The 20742-nt window shown below is 44.1% G+C and overlaps 1 protein-coding gene across 2 annotated transcripts in view; it reads left to right on the forward strand.

Annotated features, from left to right (window-relative positions):
- RINT1 (RAD50 interactor 1) overlaps positions 1–18298 on the forward strand; it is a 30380-nt gene extending 12082 nt beyond the window's left edge. Inside the window, exons 9-15 of one of the 2 annotated variants that reach the window (XR_013215741.1) lie at positions 10894–11031; positions 13499–13698; positions 15708–15922; positions 16018–16198; positions 16284–16402; positions 16591–16964; positions 17852–18080. Coding sequence is in view for 1 of the 2 variants with exons in the window: in XM_077264759.1 (XP_077120874.1) it covers positions 10894–11031; positions 13499–13698; positions 15708–15922; positions 16018–16198; positions 16284–16402; positions 16591–16813 (1076 nt within the window). In the remaining variant the exon portion in view is untranslated. Of the gene's footprint in view, positions 1–10893; positions 11032–13498; positions 13699–15707; positions 15923–16017; positions 16199–16283; positions 16403–16590 lie in introns of both variants that reach the window. The other variant, XM_077264759.1, reaches the window with a different exon arrangement.
- Positions 18299–20742: the final 2444 nt, after the last annotated feature.

Here is a 20742-nt window from a genome sequence, read left to right on the forward strand (position 1 = left end):
CAGATCCACAATCAGACCCTGATGAGACTATGTTGCCCCGCCACGAACGCTATACCACCGACCGACACAGTGACACAGACGAAGTTGCACACGAGCTCGAAGAGGAGGTAATAGATGACCCAGTTATTGACCCCGATTGGCAGCCATTGGGGGAACAGGGTGCAGGCGGCAGTAGTTCAGAAGCGGAGGTGGAGGAGGGGCCGCAGCAGGCATCAACATCGCAACAGGTTCCATCTGCCGGGCCCGTATCTGGACCAAAACGCGTGTCAAAGCCAAAACCTGTTGGAGCACAGCGTTGCCATCCGGTTAAAGCTCAGTCTGCAATCCCTGAAAAGGGATCAGAGTCTAGGAAGAGTGCAGTCTGGCATTTTTTTAAACAACATCCAACTGATCAGCGCAAAGTCATCTGTCAAAAATGTTCAACTAGCTTAAGCAGAGGTCAGAATCTGAAAAGTCTAAATACTAGTTGCATGCATAGACACTTAACCACCATGCATTCTCAAGCCTGGACTAACTACCAAACGTCCCTCAAGGTTGTAGCACCCTCGGCCAATGAAGCTAGTCAGCAACGCAACATCCCTTCCGTCACTGTAAGGCCACCATTTTCCGCACCACCGGCAGTATCTGTGCAGGTTTCTTTGCCAGCCAAAAGCAGTCAGGGTCAGGGAATCACCAGTTTTGTAGGAGGAAATATTGCATGTAGGGCACCGGCGGAAACAATACCGTCTCCAACCGTCTCTCAGTCTGCCATGTCCACCGGCACACCCGAAAGTTCCACGATCTACAGCTCTCCAGTCCAGCTCACCCTACATGAGACTCTGGTTAGAAAAAGGAAGTACTTATCCTCGCATCCGCGTACACAGGGTTTTAACGCCCACATAGCTAGACTAATCTCGTTAGAGATGATGCCCTACCGGTTAGTTGAAAGCGAAGCTTTCAAAGCCCTGATGGAGTACGCTGAACCACGATACGAGCTACCCAGTCGACACTTTTTTTCCAGAAAAGCCATCCCAGCCCTGCACCAGCATGTTAAACAGCGCATCGTCCATGCACTCAGGCAATCTGTGAGTACAAAGGTGCACCTGACTACAGATGCATGGACCAGTAGGCATGGCCAGGGACGTTATGTGTCCATCACGGCACACTGGGTGAATGTGGTGGATGCAGGGTCCACAGGCGACATCAATTTAGGGACAGTTGTGCCTAGCCCACGGTCTAGGAAACAGTTGGCTGTAGGCGTTCGCACCCCCTCCTCCTCCTCCTCGTCCTCCTGCAGAAGCTACAGCTCTTCCACAGAACGCAGTCGGCCAACCACTCCATCGGCAGATGACACTGTTGCACACCAGTTGTCCCATTATGGGCCAGCTACTGCCAAGCGTCAGCAGGCTGTATTGGCTATGAAGTGTTTGGGCGACAACAGACACACCGCGGAAGTTCTGTCCGAGTTCTTGCAACAAGAAACGCAGTCGTGGCTGGGCACAGTAGATCTTGAGGCAGGCAAGGTAGTGAGTGATAACGGAAGGAATTTCATGGCTGCCATCTCCCTTTCCCAACTGAAACACATTCCTTGCCTGGCTCACACCTTAAACCTGGTGGTGCAGTGCTTATTGAAAACTTATCCTGGGTTCTCCGACCTGCTCCTCAAAGTGCGTGCACTTTGCTCACATATCCGACGTTCGCCTGTACACGCCAGCCGTATGCAGACCTATCAGCGGTCTTTGAACCTTCCCCAGCATCGCCTAATCATAGACGTTGCAACAAGGTGGAACTCAACACTGCACATGCTTCAGAGACTGTGCGAACAGAGGCGTGCTGTTATTTATTTGTGGGAGGATACACGGGCAGGCAGTAGGATGGCAGACATGGAGTTGTCAGGTGTGCAGTGGTCGAAGATACAAGACATGTGTCAAGTCCTTCAGTGTTTTGAGGAATGCACACGGCTGGTTAGTGCAGACAACGCCGTAATAAGCATGAGCATCCCCCTAATGCGTCTGCTGATGCAAAGTTTGACGCACATAAAGGAGCAGGCGTCTGCACCAGAGGAAGAGGGAAGCCTTGATGACAGTCAGCCATTGTCTGGTCAGGGCAGTGTACAGGACGAGGTAGCGGGCGAAGAGGAGGTGGAGGACGAGGAGGATGATGGGGATGAGTATATTTTTAATGCGGAAACTTTCACGGGGGCACAGGAAATTGGTTGCGTGTCACGGCCGGGTTCTGGTTTTTTGAGGGACACAAGTGACGTAGATTTGCCTGCAACTGCCCCTCAACCAATCACAACCGGAGATTTGACAAGTGGAACTTTGGCCCACATGGCGGATTATGCCTTACGTATCCTACAAAGGGACACACGCATTACGAAAATGATGAACGATGACGATTACTGGTTGGCCTGCCTCCTTGATCCACGCTATAAAGGCAAATTGCAAAATATTATGCCACATGAGAACTTGGAACTAATATTAGCAACCAAACAATCAACTCTTGTTGACCGTTTGCTTCAGGCATTCCCAGCACACAGCGCACGTGATCGTTCTCACACGAGCTCCAGGGGGCAGCAGACTAGGAGTGTTAGGGGTGCACACATCAGAAGTGGCGTTGGACAGAGGGGTTTTCTGACCAGGTTGTGGAGTGATTTTGCTATGACCGCAGACAGGACAGGTACTGCTGCATCAATTGAAAGTGACAGGAGACAACATTTGTCCAGTATGGTTACTAACTATTTTTCATCCCTTATCGATGTTCTCCCTCAACCGTCATTCCCATTTGATTACTGGGCCTCCAAATTAGACACCTGGCCAGAATTGGCAGAATATGCATTGCAGGAGCTTGCTTGCCCGGCAGCAAGTGTCCTATCAGAAAGAGTATTCAGTGCTGCAGGGTCAATATTAACCGAAAAAAGGACTCGTCTGGCTACCCAAAATGTTGACGATCTAACATTCATTAAAATGAACCACAACTGGATTTCAAAATCTTTTGCCCCACCTTGCCCGGCCGACACCTAGCTTTCCTATGAAAAGCTCTTGCCTGTGAATTACTTTTCTAATGTCTAATTTGCTGCTGCAGATTGTACAGCATACGACATGTTTACACCTCCCTAAATGGCCAAACTCCCCACACGGGGCCGTGGTATCGCGACTTGGCGCAAGCACCCGTGAGACTGCTGTTTGTCTGAAGAGGTGGGTGTGCTCGCTTTTGGTTGACGGCATTGCTACTGGGTCCCTCATAGTACAATGTAGTGTCTCTGGCGGTGGTGGTGCGCACCCAACGTCAGACACACCGTTGTAACATGAGTGGCCCTGGGGCGGTCCCGCCGGCCTCAAGAGAGTTCCCCCCTACCCCAGCTCAAACTGGGCTCTACTACGTGCAAAATTATGTCGCACAGCTCCACCAATCTTTAGTCTATTCGCTGACATCATTCAATGTCTGGCACTGACAATACAAATTTGTAGACATCTATGATGCAACTTAAAGTAGTCTGTGTCTGTGTCCTATATTGGCACCATTAAATAGTTACTGCCAAATTACTATGTCAGAAACACAGCAGATGAGCCCACCCCTGTACCTAAGTATGCCATCTTTTTTTTTGTTTTGGTTGTTTTGCGAGACATTAACATCTATTTATATTTTGGGAGTACTGGGACAGACACTCCTTGCACTACTCCTCCACTCAGCACCAAGCTGCCTGCCCGTGTATCCATGTAACCGCTGTAAAACTGCCATGAGCCTATTGTTTGTTATTTTAGGCCTTTGATAGCCTGTCTGCGGTCCCTACTCCTCCACTGACCACCAAGCTGCCTGCCCGTGTATCCATGTAACCGCTGTAAAACTGCCATGAGCCTATTGTTTGTTATTTTAGGCCTTTGAAGCCTTTCTGCGCTCCCTCCTTCCACTAGTCCTCCACTGACCAGACCACTGCTGCCCGTGTACCCCTGGAACCAATTTTAAAGTGCCTACAGCCAGCCCATTTTATTGTGTTAGGCCTTCGAAGCCTGTCTGCGGTCCCTCCTTCCACTAGGCCTCCACTGACCAGACCACTGCTGCCCGTGTACCCCTGGAACCAATTTTAAAGTGCCTACAGCCAGCCCATTTTATTGTGTTAGGCCTTCGAAGCCTGTCTGCGGTCCATACTTCCACTAGTCCTCCACTGACCAGACCACTGCTGCCCGTGTACCCCTGGAACCAATTTTAAAGTGCCTACAGCCAGCCCATTTTATTGTGTTAGGCCTTCGAAGCCTGTCTGCGGTCCATACTTCCACTAGGCCTCCACTGACCAGACCACTGCTGCCCGTGTACCCCTGGAACCAATTTTAAAGTGCCTACAGCCAGCCCATTTTATTGTGTTAGGCCTTCGAAGCCTGTCTGCGGTCCCTCCTTCCACTAGGCCTCCACTGACCAGACCACTGCTGCCCGTGTACCCCTGGAACCAATTTTAAAGTGCCTACAGCCAGCCCATTTTATTGTGTTAGGCCTTCGAAGCCTGTCTGCGGTCCATACTTCCACTAGTCCTCCACTGACCAGACCACTGCTGCCCGTGTACCCCTGGAACCAATTTTAAAGTGCCTACAGCCAGCCCATTTTATTGTGTTAGGCCTTCGAAGCCTGTCTGCGGTCCATACTTCCACTAGGCCTCCACTGACCAGACCACTGCTGCCCGTGTACCCCTGGAACCAATTTTAAAGTGCCTACAGCCAGCCCATTTTATTGTGTTAGGCCTTCGAAGCCTGTCTGCGGTCCATACTTCCACTAGGCCTCCACTGACCAGACCACTGCTGCCCGTGTACCCCTGGAACCAATTTTAAAGTGCCTACAGCCAGCCCATTTTATTGTGTTAGGCCTTCGAAGCCTGTCTGCGGTCCATACTTTAAATACTCCTCCACTCACCACCAAGCTGCCTGCCCGTGTATCCATGTAACCGCTGTAAAACTGCCATGAGCCTATTGTTTGTTATGTTAGGCCTTTGATAGCCTGTCTGCGGTCCTTACTTTAAATACTCCTCCACTCACCACCTAGCTGCCTGTGTATCCATGTAACCGATGTAAAACTGCCATGACTGCCTACTGTTTGTTATTTTAGGCCTTTGATAGCCTGTCTGCGGCCCCTACTTGCAATACTCCTCCACTGACCACAATGCTGCCTGGAGTGCCTGCCTGTGTATCCATGTAACCGATGTAAAACTGCCATGACTGCCTACTGTTTGTTATTTTAGGCCTTTGATAGCCTGTCTGCGGCCCCTACTTGCAATACTCCTCCACTGAGCACAATGCTGCCTGGAGTGCCTGCCTGTGTATCCATGTAACCGATGTAAAACTGCCATGACTGCCTACTGTTTGTTATTTTAGGCCTTTGATAGCCTGTCTGCAGCCCCTACTTGCAATACTCCTCCACTGACCACACCAATGCTGCCCGTGTACCCCTGGAACCTATTTAAAAGTTCATAGAGCCTAGTTATATATTTTATTTACTATTAATAAGGCCATGATGGACTACGCTGTACCACGCTACAAGCTAACCAGTCGACACTTCTTTTGCGAGAAAAGCCATCCCAACCCTCCACCAGCATGTAGAAGACCGCATTGTCCATGCACTCTGGCAATCTGTGAGTACAAAGGTGCACCTGACAACAGACGCATGGACCTGTAGGCATGGCCACGGAAGATTACGTGTCCATTACGGCGCAATGGGTTAATGTGGTGGATGCATGGTCCACAGGGGACAGCCTACTAAGTCTGTCTGCAGTCCCTAATTCAAATTGTCCTCCACTGTCTAAATCGGAACTTCCACCTTCTGGCTTTCGGCCTATAGTATCAGAAATTAAACTGCATTTGGCCTTCAACTTTGGTTAGGGCCTACTAACGGCTTCTGCCCCTCCCTGGTGTTGCCCTCAACTAAATAAAGCTGAGCTTCAACCTTCCGGCTCTCATTATGTGGTTTTAAAAAAAAAAATGGTGGTTAGGGCCTACTAACGGCTTCTGCCCCTCCCTGGTGTTGTCCTCAACTAAATAAAGCTGAGCTTCAACCTTCCGGCTCTCATTAAGTGGTTTTAAAAAAAAAATGGTGGTTAGGGCCTACTAACGGCTTCTGCCCCTCCCTGGTGTTGTCCTCAACTAAATAAAGCTGAGCTTCAACCTTCCGGCTCTCATTAAGTGGTTTTAAAAAAAAAATGGTGGTTAGGGCCTACTAACGGCTTCTGCCCCTCCCTGGTGTTGTCCTCAACTAAATAAAGCTGAGCTTCAACCTTCCGGCTCTCATTAAGTGGTTTTAAAAAAAAAAAAAATGGTGGTTAGGGCCTACTAACGGCTTCTGCCCCTCCCTGGTGTTGTCCTCAACTAAATAAAGCTGAGCTTCAACCTTCCGGCTCTCATTAAGTGGTTTTAAAAAAAAAATGGTGGTTAGGGCCTACTAACGGCTTCTGCCCCTCCCTGGTGTTGTCCTCAACTAAATAAAGCTGAGCTTCAACCTTCCGGCTCTCATTATGTGGTTTTAAAAAAAAAAATGGTGGTTAGGGCCTACTAACGGCTTCTGCCCCTCCCTGGTGTTGTCCTCAACTAAATAAAGCTGAGCTTCAACCTTCCGGCTCTCATTAAGTGGTTTTAAAAAAAAAATGGTGGTTAGGGCCTACTAACGGCTTCTGCCCCTCCCTGGTGTTGTCCTCAACTAAATAAAGCTGAGCTTCAACCTTCCGGCTCTCATTAAGTGGTTTTAAAAAAAAAAAAAATGGTGGTTAGGGCCTACTAACGGCTTCTGCCCCTCCCTGGTGTTGTCCTCAACTAAATAAAGCTGAGCTTCAACCTTCCGGCTCTCATTAAGTGGTTTTAAAAAAAAAATGGTGGTTAGGGCCTACTAACGGCTTCTGCCCCTCCCTGGTGTTGTCCTCAACTAAATAAAGCTGAGCTTCAACCTTCCGGCTCTCATTATGTGGTTTTAAAAAAAAAAATGGTGGTTAGGGCCTACTAACGGCTTCTGCCCCTCCCTGGTGTTGTCCTCAACTAAATAAAGCTGAGCTTCAACCTTCCGGCTCTCATTAAGTGGTTTTAAAAAAAAAAAAAATGGTGGTTTGGGCCTACTAACGGCTTCTGCCCCTCCCTGGTGTTGTCCTCAACTAAATAAAGCTGAGCTTCAACCTTCCGGCTCTCATTAAGTGGTTTTAAAAAAAAAATGGTGGTTAGGGCCTACTAACGGCTTCTGCCCCTCCCTGGTGTTGTCCTCAACTAAATAAAGCTGAGCTTCAACCTTCCGGCTCTCATTAAGTGGTTTTAAAAAAAAAATGGTGGTTAGGGCCTACTAACGGCTTCTGCCCCTCCCTGGTGTTGTCCTCAACTAAATAAAGCTGAGCTTCAACCTTCCGGCTCTCATTAAGTGGTTTTAAAAAAAAAAAAAATGGTGGTTAGGGCCTACTAACGGCTTCTGCCCCTCCCTGGTGTTGCCCTCAACTAAATAAAGCTGAGCTTCAACCTTCTGCTCCAAATTACCATTTTAAAAAATGCAATAGGCTTTTCCGGCCTACTAAAGGTGTCTGCCCCTCCCTGGTGTTGTCCTCAACTGAACAAAGCTGAGCTTCCACATTCTGGCTTTCGCCCTATACTATCAGATATTAAACTGCATTTGGCCTACTAGTGTGGTTAGGCCCTTGAAACAGTGTCTGCTGCTCTTGGGTTTGCTACTCCACTGAACAAAGCAATGCCGCCTGTTTAGTCCTGTTACCAATTTTGAACTGCATGTAGCCTACTTTATTCTTTGGCCCTATATCTGTTTCCTCCTCATCCTGCCCATTGCCCAGCCACTGCTAAATGAGTCTGCTGGTACATTGACCTAGACCACTACATTCCCCTTGTACTCTACACAGCCAGAATCTGTCCCTGCTGAAAGTAAGGTTCCCCTTCCCGCATGTTATACCACCTTACACAGGGACAAAGAGGAAGGTGCAGATGAAAGTGCAGGTTCCTTCATCAGGTGGGGGGGCATACTCGTTGGCGACGTCACTGGCACAGGGCCCCTCAGAGTACGCAAAAGTGTCGCTGCTGGTGGGAGGCGCCCCCGCCATGCAAACACACCGCCGTACTTTGAGGGGCCCTGTGCCAGTGGCAATGCGAACGAGTGGGCCCCCCCTGCTTGCTCAGGATCACAGCACTTGCAACTTTTAAATACTTACCTTTCCCTGCAACACCGCCGTGACGTAGTCCGCATTTCCTGGGCCCACGAAAAACTTGAGCCAGCCCTACTCCCCCCACAACTTTCCCCCAATTCCCTATGCCCAACTATTATTATACAGTTAATTAAGATTGGCAAGCTTCAGAAACAAGAATGGATGTTTTTGGCATTAAAATGGGCACTGTAGGTGTTTTCCTGGCCTCCACTCACTGCCGACTATGCTTCCCCATTGACTTGCATTGGGTTTCGTGTTTCGGTCGATCCCCGACTTTTAGCGATAATCGGCCGACTGCACTCGACTCGACTCTGGACAAAATCGGGTTTCCCAAAACCCTACTCGATCTTAAAAAAATGAAAGTCGCTCAACCCTATTGCCCAGGTCATGCCCTTTTGTGCTCTTTGACACTTTTTAGCTATATTACAAGTTCTGAGCTGATGGCACTGCTGGACATTTTTTGTTTTCAAATGAAAGTAAGCATAATGTGTCTTTTATCTGATGTACTAAGTTTCCTTGGCTGACCATTGAATCTGCGATTCTCAACGTTGGCCATTTCTTGGAGCTTTTTCAAAACTGCTTGAACCGTATAGCCTGAAACCTCATTCTGCTTTGAAATCTTTGCCCGGAAGAATCTGGAATAGTCCGTGCTGATGCAGTATGACTACCTTGTGTCTTGATACTGTGGTCAGTCTTGCTGTGGTGTATGACTTGTGACATGGAACTGTCTTCCGCGACCTCACCTTTTGTAGCAGAGTTTGGCTGTTCCTCACCCAGTTTAAGCCTTCTATACAGCTGTTTCTTTTTCAGTTAATGACTGTGTTTTACTCTTCAGATGAAAATGATGATCATTATCACCTTTTTGGTATAATTGGTTACTCATGAACGTGATTACAATTGCAAAGTCCCTAATTTTGTGCATGTGTACCCACAAGAATTGATGTTCTTTTGAAAGCAATGGGGATGATCACAGGAAATATTGATTTGATTTAGATTTCTCTTGTTCGTTCATTTTTACATGTCATTCATTGATATAAATAAACTAACACTTCCAGTTTTGAAAGCATTGGCAGCATTTTCCACACCTTCTTAAAATGATTGTACAGTACTGTAGTTGGCGACAATACTGATATAAAAACGTACAGTTCCGACAGTTACCTTCCTGAGCTGGGCATTGCACTTTTGATCATTGTGCAGCTTTTCTAGTTGCAAAGCCAGTGTTAAAAGGGTTGGGTGAATGGTTAGCAATTGTTGGATTATGAGAAAACTGCTTAGATACTTAAGGGGTGTTCATCATTATTTTTCCCATCAGTCTGTGCTAGTTGATAACAATAACATTCTGTACTCCCCCCCCCCCCCCCCCCCAGTGATACTTCTTCACCCCTGCCCCCAGTCTTTGACAGTCTGCAGCAGTGACATCTACAGCGGACGTGATCTACAGTGTCAATTACTGTGTTCGTTGGATTTCTGCCTAATACATCGTGCATACATATATATATATGTGCTTTAACTGTGAAGTCACTGCTGTAGCCTGTAAGCAAGACCAGGAGCAGTGGAATTAATTCTGATTTTATTATTTTTATTTACTACATGCTGAGTTTTTCATGGAAAACTCTTTTATAGGGTATGTAAAACACTTGTGAAAATGATACATTTACATGTTGCTTAACGTTAGTGAATAAACCTCACTATGCATCCTTGCAGTATTTATTTTACTCACTTATATAGCGCCATTAATTCCACAGCACATTGCACACATTATCATCACTGTCCCCATTGGGGCTCACAATCTTCATTCCCTATCAGTATGTCTTTGGAATGTGGGAGGAAACCAGAATACTGGAGGAAACCCACACAAACACGGGGAGAACATACAAACTCTTGCAGATGATGTCCTTGATGGGATTTGAACCCAGGACTCCAGCGCTGCAAAGTAACAATGCTAACCACTGAGCCACCATGCTGCCCAGTGAGTTCTTCATTTTTCTTTTGTAAATAATCCAGGATCAAGTTATAAAAAAAAATCCAATAATAGTAATAGCTGAAAGGGGATGTATTTTCACAGAACATTAATTTCACTATTGTCATTTAAAATGGGTTGTCTCGAAGGCTATACATCTGTAAAATTGCAAGGTGCTTTTAAAAACGAGCAACTTTGTAATTTATCTCGTATTAAAAATCCTCTTGGTTCTCATGAATGGAAGCTTTTTAATTTTGTAGTGTACAGATCGTTGCCTAGGTTACAGACCATCGCTGCAGTCCCAGCCTGGTCAGTTCCCTAGGCATAAAGCATGATCCAGTCCCTGAACACTTCTACCTTGCTGCTGAGGCAAAACTGTCTCTGCTTGAAGCCTGAGAGAGCCCACAGTTCGGACCAGTGACAAGACCATTCCGGCCAGTGACCAGTGCTTGAAGCCTGAGAGAGCCCACAGTTCGGACCAGTGACAAGACCATTCCGGCGGTCCAAACTGTCAGTCTTCAGTAGCACACTGCCCCCAGCAAAGCAGGGGGCTGGGACTGGTACATTCTGAAGAAGCAATTTGAGAAAACCCCTTGAACAGACCACCAGATTTGCTCCAGGCCCATGATGCTCTTCTCTGTGGTTACTGAGTGTCATTCATACCTGCAGCATTTTGAGCAGTTCTGTTGTTGCAGGAACCCCGAGATGTCTGGATGTGCTGTCACTAAAATGTCTAACATTTCCACGTGACTTGTCATGTACAGCAAATATCATTATTTTCTTTCGTTAGTGGCTCTAGAAAAGATGGATTCTATGCTGTCATCGGAGGCTGCGTGGTCATCACAGTACAAAGACATCTCTGATGTTGATGAGATGAAGTTTCCAGACTGTGCGGAGACTTTTATGACGCTTCTGCTTGTTATAACAGGTAATATTTTACGGTGACATTTGTAATTCAGGATAGTTTTCCAATGCCATTTGCAAACTCAAAAAAAAAAAAAAAAGTTTCACAATAGCTCTTTAAAATACAATAATTTTAATTCAATATTTTTTTTCTTTTTTATGAAAATAATTTTTCACCATTTTAAAGACAATTGAATTTTTGTGATACGTTAGAGAATTCCGTTAGCAATGCATTTTTTTTTTATTTTTTTTTGTTACCTACAGTAATCCAGTCCTAACCTGCAGGGCTACGTGATTATTCCCGACAACTTCACTGCTAGCTCATTCTCCAAATAGATTCCCGGGGAATCATTTATTAGTATATTGTTGGAATTTGGAAGCATGTGTCCTGCTTGACGCAGAATGAAGGGATCATTCATCTGCCTGCTTTTCTTTTCAATGTGTTTATAAGATGTCAGGGATATGGCGCACAAGGGAGACCTATAAGTAAGGGATTTTGAGATCAAATTATTAGTTTGCTAATATAATTAGTAGTTATCTGCTATATACAACCTTCGATTTGGACTGCCATTTGTCGCATTATGACTTAGCAATTTTCCTATTGCAAAACCACTTAAAACTAGGTATAGTAAGCAATGAACATCTTGCTATATATTTAAAGTAGACCGACTTAGGAGAATCACATCCTTACTGAATGGAACCAGCATGTCATATGTGCTAGTTTTGCAGTGTAAATTTATCAGGCCCAGAGCTGCAGGTCTGTGCTTAAATAAGCTGCCATGTGTGCATCAATGTTCTTTATACAGAATACATGTTTAATTATCAGTTTTTATTATCTTGGCCGTAGAAGGGGTGAACAGCAGCTGCTAATGTTCTCACATATTACGGGTGCAGTCAGAGGGCCCTATAACACGGACGTTGATCGTATTGCAATGCTTGGACTGGCCAGCGGCTCTCCTGCCTTGAGTGTGACAGCTGCATAGAAATACATGCAGTCACTCTCGGGTCAGGAGAGCGGCAGGCCAGTCCAAGTATTGCGACGTGATCATTGGTATACGGCCATCTGACTTCACCCTCGGGATGGATTCACAAATGTGTTTTGTGTTCAGTGATGCATGGAACAGCTTCCTATCCTGAATTTTTACAGCTTATAGGCATATATGAAGCTGTCAAGTTTTGGGTCAGGAGTCTCATGGCTGGTCCATGCATCAGACTGCAAACATGGATGTGTTTAATCTGCCCTTAATAGTACATTGTCTAATGAACTAGCTCCTGGGTGGGCTTCCCATGTTTTTCAGCTTTAGGCTATGTGCACACGTTGCAGATTTGACTGTGGAATTTTCTGTGCAGATTCTGAATTTCTTGGCAGAAAACGCAGGTCAGAATCTGTGCCTTTTTTTGGTATGTGCACGTTGCAGATTTTTGTGCGTATTTCTTCCTTTTTTTTAACCCTGCAGATTTCTATTATGGAATGGGTGCAAAAACGCAGCAGATCTGCACAAAGAATTGACATGGTCCTTTTCTGAATCTGCTGCGTCTTCTGTGTGGAAAAAAAAGCTGCAGATCTGCAGGAAATCTGCAACGTGTGCACATAGCCTTAAGTTGTAAACCATCATCTACTCGATCAATGAGCACTGACAGCATCTCAACAGTAAAAGCAACAGTGGAGGGTTTAGGATATTTTAACTAAAGAAACATAGCAGTCACGTGTTTCATGATGTCTTTGGTAGGCAAAATTTCATCGCCCCCTAACCCTCATACAGTTGCTATGTATATGATACGTCCAAAAGGTTCCATAGCGGTCACAGATTTTCAGTGAGCGCAGAGATTCTGAAATGTTAGTCAGTGCAATAACCACATTTTGGGAGTAAAATCCCTTAGAAACAAATGAAGCTTTCTCCAGTTATCCTAACAAGTTTGTTAAAGTATCGTATCTTAGGCTGGGTTCACATTGCGCTATAGGCGTCCGTTAGACTGACTACGTTACACCGCGGTGTGAAGTAGTCCGTTAACGCCGCCATTAAGTCCTATGTGAGATGCATCGCTAGCGCACGCCCGCAATGGGCGTGCGCTAGCGATGTGCCGTCATTGAGTGACGGACCCTGGGACGCGGGCTGCAGCGTTTCCGGGTCCGTCACCGCTAGCGCAGATAGAGCATCTGCTAGCTCTATCTGCGCTAGCGCGATGTCATGTCGGTACTTGCGTTAACAGCAGCCTGTTAATGCATGTGTTGAATGGGCTGCTGTTAACCCAATGTGAACCTAGCTTTAAAGATGCATTGGTTTTAGTATGTGATATGTATCTATAGGTCTAGTGGATGCTGTAAGTACACTGGTTTGCCAGATATCATATACTTTTTTTTTTGTAAATGATCTACATTCTTTACCTGATGGCCATTGATTGATCGAAGATAGATACACATTCTTGGTGTCCCCAAGTCATGTCTGAGCTGACTGTCACTGAAACAGGTTTTCTTCTCTTGTGGCTAACAGACAGATATAAGAACCTCCCCACTGCGGAAAAGAAACTGAAGTTTTTGGAGCTGCAGAAGGATTTAGTTGATGACTTTAGGATCCGTTTAACACAAGTGATGAAGGAAGAGAACAGAACTCTTCTCAGCTTTAAGTACTGTGCAATCCTGAATGCTGTCAATTATATTGCAACTGTGCTTGGAGACTGGGCTGACAACATTGTGAGTGATGGAATTGTATCATTATCGCTGCATGTTTACAGTTTTAGGATTTGCTGGACTATCTCTACTGTATTTTGCATACCAATTGTACCTATAGGGGCTTCAAAAGGTCAAACCCTAAACAAATTAATATATTAAATTGTCACTGCACTTCAGAATCAGCACCTGTTATGTCAGATCTGCTAAACATGCCGGATACAAGTTGGGAATATTATTCCTTATATATAATCAGTGTATGTGAGGAATAACACTTTCTGGCCATTATGACTTACCGTATATCCTGCATGATTAGCAGATTTTCCTTTGCAGTAGAAGACACAGCACTTCCTCCTTATGCATTTCTACTTGTATTTCCTTGCAGATACACATTCTGCCTATGGAGAGGAGAGTAATTTGATCGCTCGCTGCAGATAATTTGTACAGTGATTTGACCAATTTTTGAGACTGAATTCACAGGTCAACAAAAAAAAAATTTTTTTCTGGTGTCCAAAATATTTTAATGAATTTGGGGTATTTTTGGGGTGCTGATTCTGAATATGTCATCAGTTTTGCCAGATTGGCTCAAGTTTTTGAGACTTTTGGTATCTTATTTATAGCACTTGTTGGTAAATGCGACGCATCATCTCATTAATTTCTTTGGATTAGTACTTGAACTGAGCAGTTCTCAATATAGTTTTGTGTTAATTAGTGTTCTAAAAGTTTGTTCATAGCTTGATTTTTGCACTAACTTTATGTTGTTGTCTGTTTTCCAGTGAAAAGCATGAACTCATCAAGAAGAAGTTGTCTTAACGATCCAGACTCATTCTGTTACATTTGTGGTGAATACACACTGCCAAAACATAGAAGAAACATAACAGACTTCGTAAAAAAAGTGTATTTTGCCTATTTTGGGGTTATGCTTGGGGACCAAGACAAGTTTTGGGCACCACACATAGTGTGCAAAGCATGTATCGAATTATTACGAAAATGGAGCAAAGGACAAAGAAAAAGCTTCAAATTTGGTGTTCCAATGGTGTGGAGAGAGCCAAAAATCATCATGATGACTGTTATTTCTGTGCAGTGCAAGTGCAAGGATTCAATATGCATAAGAAACGAAAATGGGAGTAACATGGAATCTGCAAGAAGGCCTGTCCCTCATTGTGAAGATGTGCCTGTACCTGTGTTTACCATAAATAACAGTCATCATGATGATTTTTTGGCTCTCTCCACACCATTGGAACACCAAATTTGAAGCTTTTTCTTTGTCCTTTGCTCCATTTTCGTAATAATTCGATACATGCTTTGCACACTATGTGTGGTGCCCAAAACTTGTCTTGGTCCCCAAGCATAACCCCAAAATAGGCAAAATACACTTTTTTTAAGAAGTCTGTTATGTTTCTTCTATGTTTTGGCAGTGTGTATTCACCACAAATGTAACAGAATGAGTCTGGATCGTTAAAGACAACTTCTTCTTGATGAGTTCATGCTTTTCACTGGAAAACAGACAACAACATAAAGTTAGTGCAAAAATCAAGCTATGAACAAACTTTTAGAACACTAATTAACACAAAACTATATTGAGAACTGCTCAGTTCAAGTACTAATCCAAAGAACTTAATGAGATGATGCGTCGCATTTACCAGCAAGTGCTATAAATAAGATACCAAAAATCTCAAAAACTTGAGCCAATCTGGCAAAACTGATAGCATATTCAGAATCAGCACCCCAAAAATACCCTAAATTCGATGAAATATCTTTGGCACCAAAAATGCTGTTGACCAGTGTAATCAGTGCAGGAGACAAAAAATAACTAAGTTGGATAAGAGGCACTTTACTGTAATAAGACATGTTATAAAGTTTCCTATCTTCAGTTGCGGGCACGGTAATTCTAGTGTTTGCTTATGTGCCTGTGAGTCATTTGTTCTGGGTGATATTAGAAGAGGTACGGAACACATTGATCTATCAGCTTTTTACCAATCCTATATTTCTGTGGGATCTGACAATTTGTAATGTAAAGTCTGTGCTTGCAGTTCTTCTTACAGCTGCAGCAGGCGGCACTGGAGGTCTGCACTGATGGAAATTCTAGCAGTAAGCTACAACTCGGACAGCTGGCTTCTATGGAAATCTCCGTCTTTGATGATATGATTAATCTTCTGGAGCGACTCAAAAACGATATGTTATCACGTCAAGTAGAGCATGTTTTCCGAGAAGTCAAAGAAGGAGCAAAGATGTACAAGAAGGAAAGGTTCGTCTGTCTATCATCCATCTTCTTTGTCTTAGGACTTTCCACTTAGAAAAATAGGTATCTCACTAACTGGTCGTCTTATGTGCTTATTCCAGATGGCTTTCGTTGGCTGCACAGTCAGAACAAGCTGTGATGTCATTATCCAGCTCCGCATGCCCGATGCTACTGACGCTCAGGGACCGTCTTCTACAACTGGAACAACAGCTGTGTCACACGTTATTCAAAAGTGTTTGGCAAATGCTTGCCGAAAAGCTGGATCTGTTCATTTATCAAGACGTAATAAGCAAGGATCATTACAGATAACAGGGTTTTCAGATAGTTAATATGATATCATATATATTTTTTTTATGTATATCTACAGGTCATCTTGGCCAATCATTTCAATGAAGGGGGAGCAGCACAACTGCAGTTCGATATGTCCCGGAATCTCTTTCCTTTATTTTCCCATTACTGCAAAAGGCCAGAGAATTATTTTAAGCAGTGAGTATTAATGTAGGGAAACCAGAATGTGTAAAACTGTGTACCAAGAGAAACGATAGCATAATACACGTTCTCTAATATTTGGCGAATACTTCACTTGCACACTACAATACAGTGGTATATGACAGTTTTGATAATTCGCTCTTGGACAGATATTATATTATTATCACTGTCTCTAATCATTACAGTGTGAAAGAAGCCTGCATTATTCTCAATCTTAGCGTGGGGTCTGCGCTGCTCTTGAAGGATGTGTTACAGTCTGCAGCACAGGGCATGGATAAAACCGCTCCCAGTGACCAAGTGCCTTCGTCTACAGCAGCACTTAACGAACTCGGAGTCTATAAGCTGGCACCTCAGGATGTGGAAATTCTTTTCAATTTACGGACAAACTGGCCAAATACCGGAAAATAATTATTTATATCTGTGTCTTTTCCATAGTCGAGTTTTTTGTATATATGTATTATAAATGAATGAATGAGTGCCCTAACAGTGGCATTTAAATAAGGCAAGTTTTACATTTTCTACCAAATGTGACTTCAGTTTTTTATAACAAAGATCACAGGTAAGCTCAGATACATAAGTGTTTTTTTTTTTTTTCTGCAAAACAGTACAGTTATGTCACAGTCTTCAATTATTGTACAAATGTAATTAACAGGCTCCGATGGTAAAACCTTAAATGGGTTATCTAGTGAAAATAAGTTTCTGTGGATAGGTGGTAACTTGCTGATCAGTGAGTGTCTGACCGCTGTACCCAGAATGGGAATTTTTATGGTCTACAGCTCCATTCATTATAGGGCTGCTGGAGTAAGGCTAGTGCAACGCTCGGCTGCCCCACAGGGAATGAGTGGAGCAACGGTCCATCATGCGCACTGACCCTTCATTATAACAGGGATTAAAGTACGCCATTCTCCCATTGGTAGATGACGGCTTGTTTCCACCATACAACCTCTTTAATATTAGTATATGCATACAACTTTGCAACATGTAACTAAAGATGCAGAGATGATGGATTAATCTCAAGCTTTTCTTATTTGAGGAACTGGTTGATTTTGCAATTTTGTAAAATTGTAGAGTATGTTAGAGGGTTGTCCACTACTAGACATTGAAAATAGAATATCTCTAAAATGTGCCTGTAAAATAAGGAAAAACTCATCCTTGCCTCCAGGACTGGCGCCGCTCTGAGCGTTAGATCTCACGACATTGTTTATGTCTCGTGAGCGCTGCAGCCCATCAATGGCCACTAATTGGGCTCTAGTGACAAACAATGTCAAGAGATTGATGGGGGGGACACAGCGCCCATCTAGGAGATAAGTATGCTTCTCAGCTTTAATAAATAAAGGGGGTGGGTGGTGGGTTTGGTACCGTTGTATGGCAAGAGTAACTTTTTGTCCACTTGTAGTAAGATCAACTCAATATTCAAGTCTCTGAACTTTCTTTTTTGTTAAATAGGAAACCACTGGAATCTTGTGGTCATGATACTACTCTACATCAACTCGCAGACCACCAAAAGCCCGCCAAATTCTGTTAATCTACTCTGATTCGATCATTTCAGTTCTTAGCAAGAAGCAGCCATAATGTCTAAGTATTGATGTTTCTTTGTACTCCCATATTTGCAACGTTACCATTAAACATCTATGAAGCTGGCCGCAAACTATGAAATAATGGCAGCAATAACAGCAAACTATCGATTTAGTGTTGTTCTTACGTTTGCAAAGAGTGACATTATAAATGAATTGCTGGTTAACACATTGACCAGCCAACATCTATTACAATTTCATTCAAGCCTCAAAAATATAGAAAAAAAGATTTAGTGTAATGTTTCCTTTTACTCATGTAGAGTTGTCCGGCATAGAATTTATTATTTTTTTTAAGGTCAGCATGCTTGTAAAAAAAATTTTTTTAAAAAATGAGAGGTATAGTGACCTACCAGCAGTCCCATAGCTCTGCGCACAGTTATACAGGGAAGGTTTTCAGTCACTGAATACCACCACCCACTACCACAGGACTGAAAGGCCAAGACTAAGCAGAAATTTAATGAGTAAAACACAGATTATACCGAACCTATAATCTTTCTCACAACTCTATATCAGTCTGCTCCACTCCTCCTGCTCTACACCATGGGGCCTCCAGAATGGACTGCGTTTTTAATGTGACAGGTTCCCTTTAACTCCTCGGTTGCAGCTGTCTTCGTGTCCTTTATTTAACAAGACATTCATTGTTCTAAACCATTCTCTCTACAATACTCTGCACAACATAGTCATATAGGGGACTGCCTTTGGCTAGTTTTCCCAAACCAGCTGGGTTTCTCAATGCACTCTATTTCAAGGGGGCGGCAAATAAATCAGTGCAGCAAGTTGTTATTTTGCTCTCTGACACCGTGATAATAGTATAACAATATGTATCTAATTATTACTCTTATTATTAGGGTATGTGCACGTTGTAAATTTTGCTGCGGATTCGCAGCAGTTTTCAATGCGTTTACCATGGAAACCAGTGCACATGCTGCGGAAAAAAACGCGCGTAAACGTAGAGTTGTTTATTCCGCAGCATGTCAATTCTTTGTGCGGATTCTGCAGCGGTTTACACCTGCTCCATAATGGGAATCCGCAGGTGTAAAACCACAGGTGGAATCCGAACAAAATCCGCAAAAAAAACCGAGGTAATTCCGCAGTGCTGTTTACCTGCGGATTTACCAAAATCAGCCTGGAAAAATCCACAGAGTAATCTGCGTGTGCATGTGGCCTTACAAGGCTCGTAAAAGGGTATATATTGACTTTTAGGATTGCTGCATCCAGTAGGTGTCTCTAAAATTCAAGTCCTTTCCCCTCTTTCGCTCTCAAGAGGATATTTATATACCGTACTTAAATTCCCGGATGAGCAATGTATGTTTTGTAAGCCTCCTTATGCCGGACTTGGTGTGCTCCACAATGAGAAACATTGTCCCATAGCCTTTAAGAATTTTTGTTTGACCTACATACAGCTTGTTATATAGCCAATTATGTACTATACTAGATGGTGGCCCGATTCTAACGCATCGGGTATTCTAGAATATGTATGCATGTATGTACGTCCCGCTTAGCACAGCCACGTAGTGTATAGCAGCCACGTAGTGTATAGCAGCCACGTAGTGTATAGCAGCCACGTAGTGTATAGCAGCCACGTAGTGTATAGCAGCCACGTAGTGTATAGCAGCCACGTAGTGTATAGCAGCCACGTAGTGTATAGCAGCCACGTAGTGTATAGCAGCCACGTAGTGTATAGCAGCCACGTAGTGTATAGCAGCCACGTAGTGTATAGCAGCCACGTAGTGTATAGCAGCCACGTAGTGTATAGCAGCCACGTAGTGTATAGCAGCCACGTAGTGTATAGCAGCCACGTAGTGTATAGCAGCCACGTAGTGTATAGCAGCCACGTAGTGTATAGCAGCCACGTAGTGTATAGCAGCCACGTAGTGTATAGCACAGGCCACGCAGTATATAGCACAGGCCACGCAGTATATAGCACTGCCCACGTAGTATATAGCACAGGTATATAACCCAGGCCACACAGTATATAATACTGCCCACGTAGTATATAGCAGCCAGGCAGTATATAACACAGCCCACGTAGTATATAAGACAGGCCACGCAGTATATAAGACAGCCCACATAGTATATAGCAGTGTGGGCACCAAATCCCTGTTAAAAAAAAATAAAAATTAAAATAACAAATAGTTATATACTCACCCTCCGAGGTCCACCGAAGCTGTTCCGCTGCGCGCGATGCTGCCGCCAGCTTCCGTTCCCAGTGATGCATTGCGAAATTACCCACATGACTTAGCGTCTCGCAGTTCCCAGTGATGCATTGTGAAATTACCCAGATGACTTAGCGGTCTCCGTGGGTAATTTCACAATACATCACTGGGAACGGAAGCTGGCGGCAGCATCGCGTGCATCGGTGGACGGCGGAAGGTGAGAATAGCACAATTTTTTTTTCTAATTATTTTTAACATATCTTTTTCCTACTGATGGAGCGCTCCAGATAATTAGCTGATCGGCACTGCAGCTGCATGTGTAGTGGCTGTGTCACAACACCACGTGTATATATGGTGAGCCTGTGTGTTGGGCTCTCCATGCATGTGCTGCGACACATTGAGTGCCAATAACCCCATTTCAGAATCCCAATGACAGCTTTGAGCCCTATGGGAGAAGGGCACACCCAATGTATTACAATTTAATGTACGTTGTATGACTGGGTTATATTTGTGTCTTATAGCCTGTACAATATTGTAAAATGGTCTGTAAACAGTCCTTGAGAGAACCAAGAGATAGTTATCTGCAAAATATAACTTCTCATTGTGT

This window comes from Ranitomeya variabilis, chromosome 5, assembly GCF_051348905.1.
Source record: "Ranitomeya variabilis isolate aRanVar5 chromosome 5, aRanVar5.hap1, whole genome shotgun sequence".
Classification (NCBI taxonomy): domain Eukaryota; kingdom Metazoa; phylum Chordata; class Amphibia; order Anura; family Dendrobatidae; genus Ranitomeya; species Ranitomeya variabilis.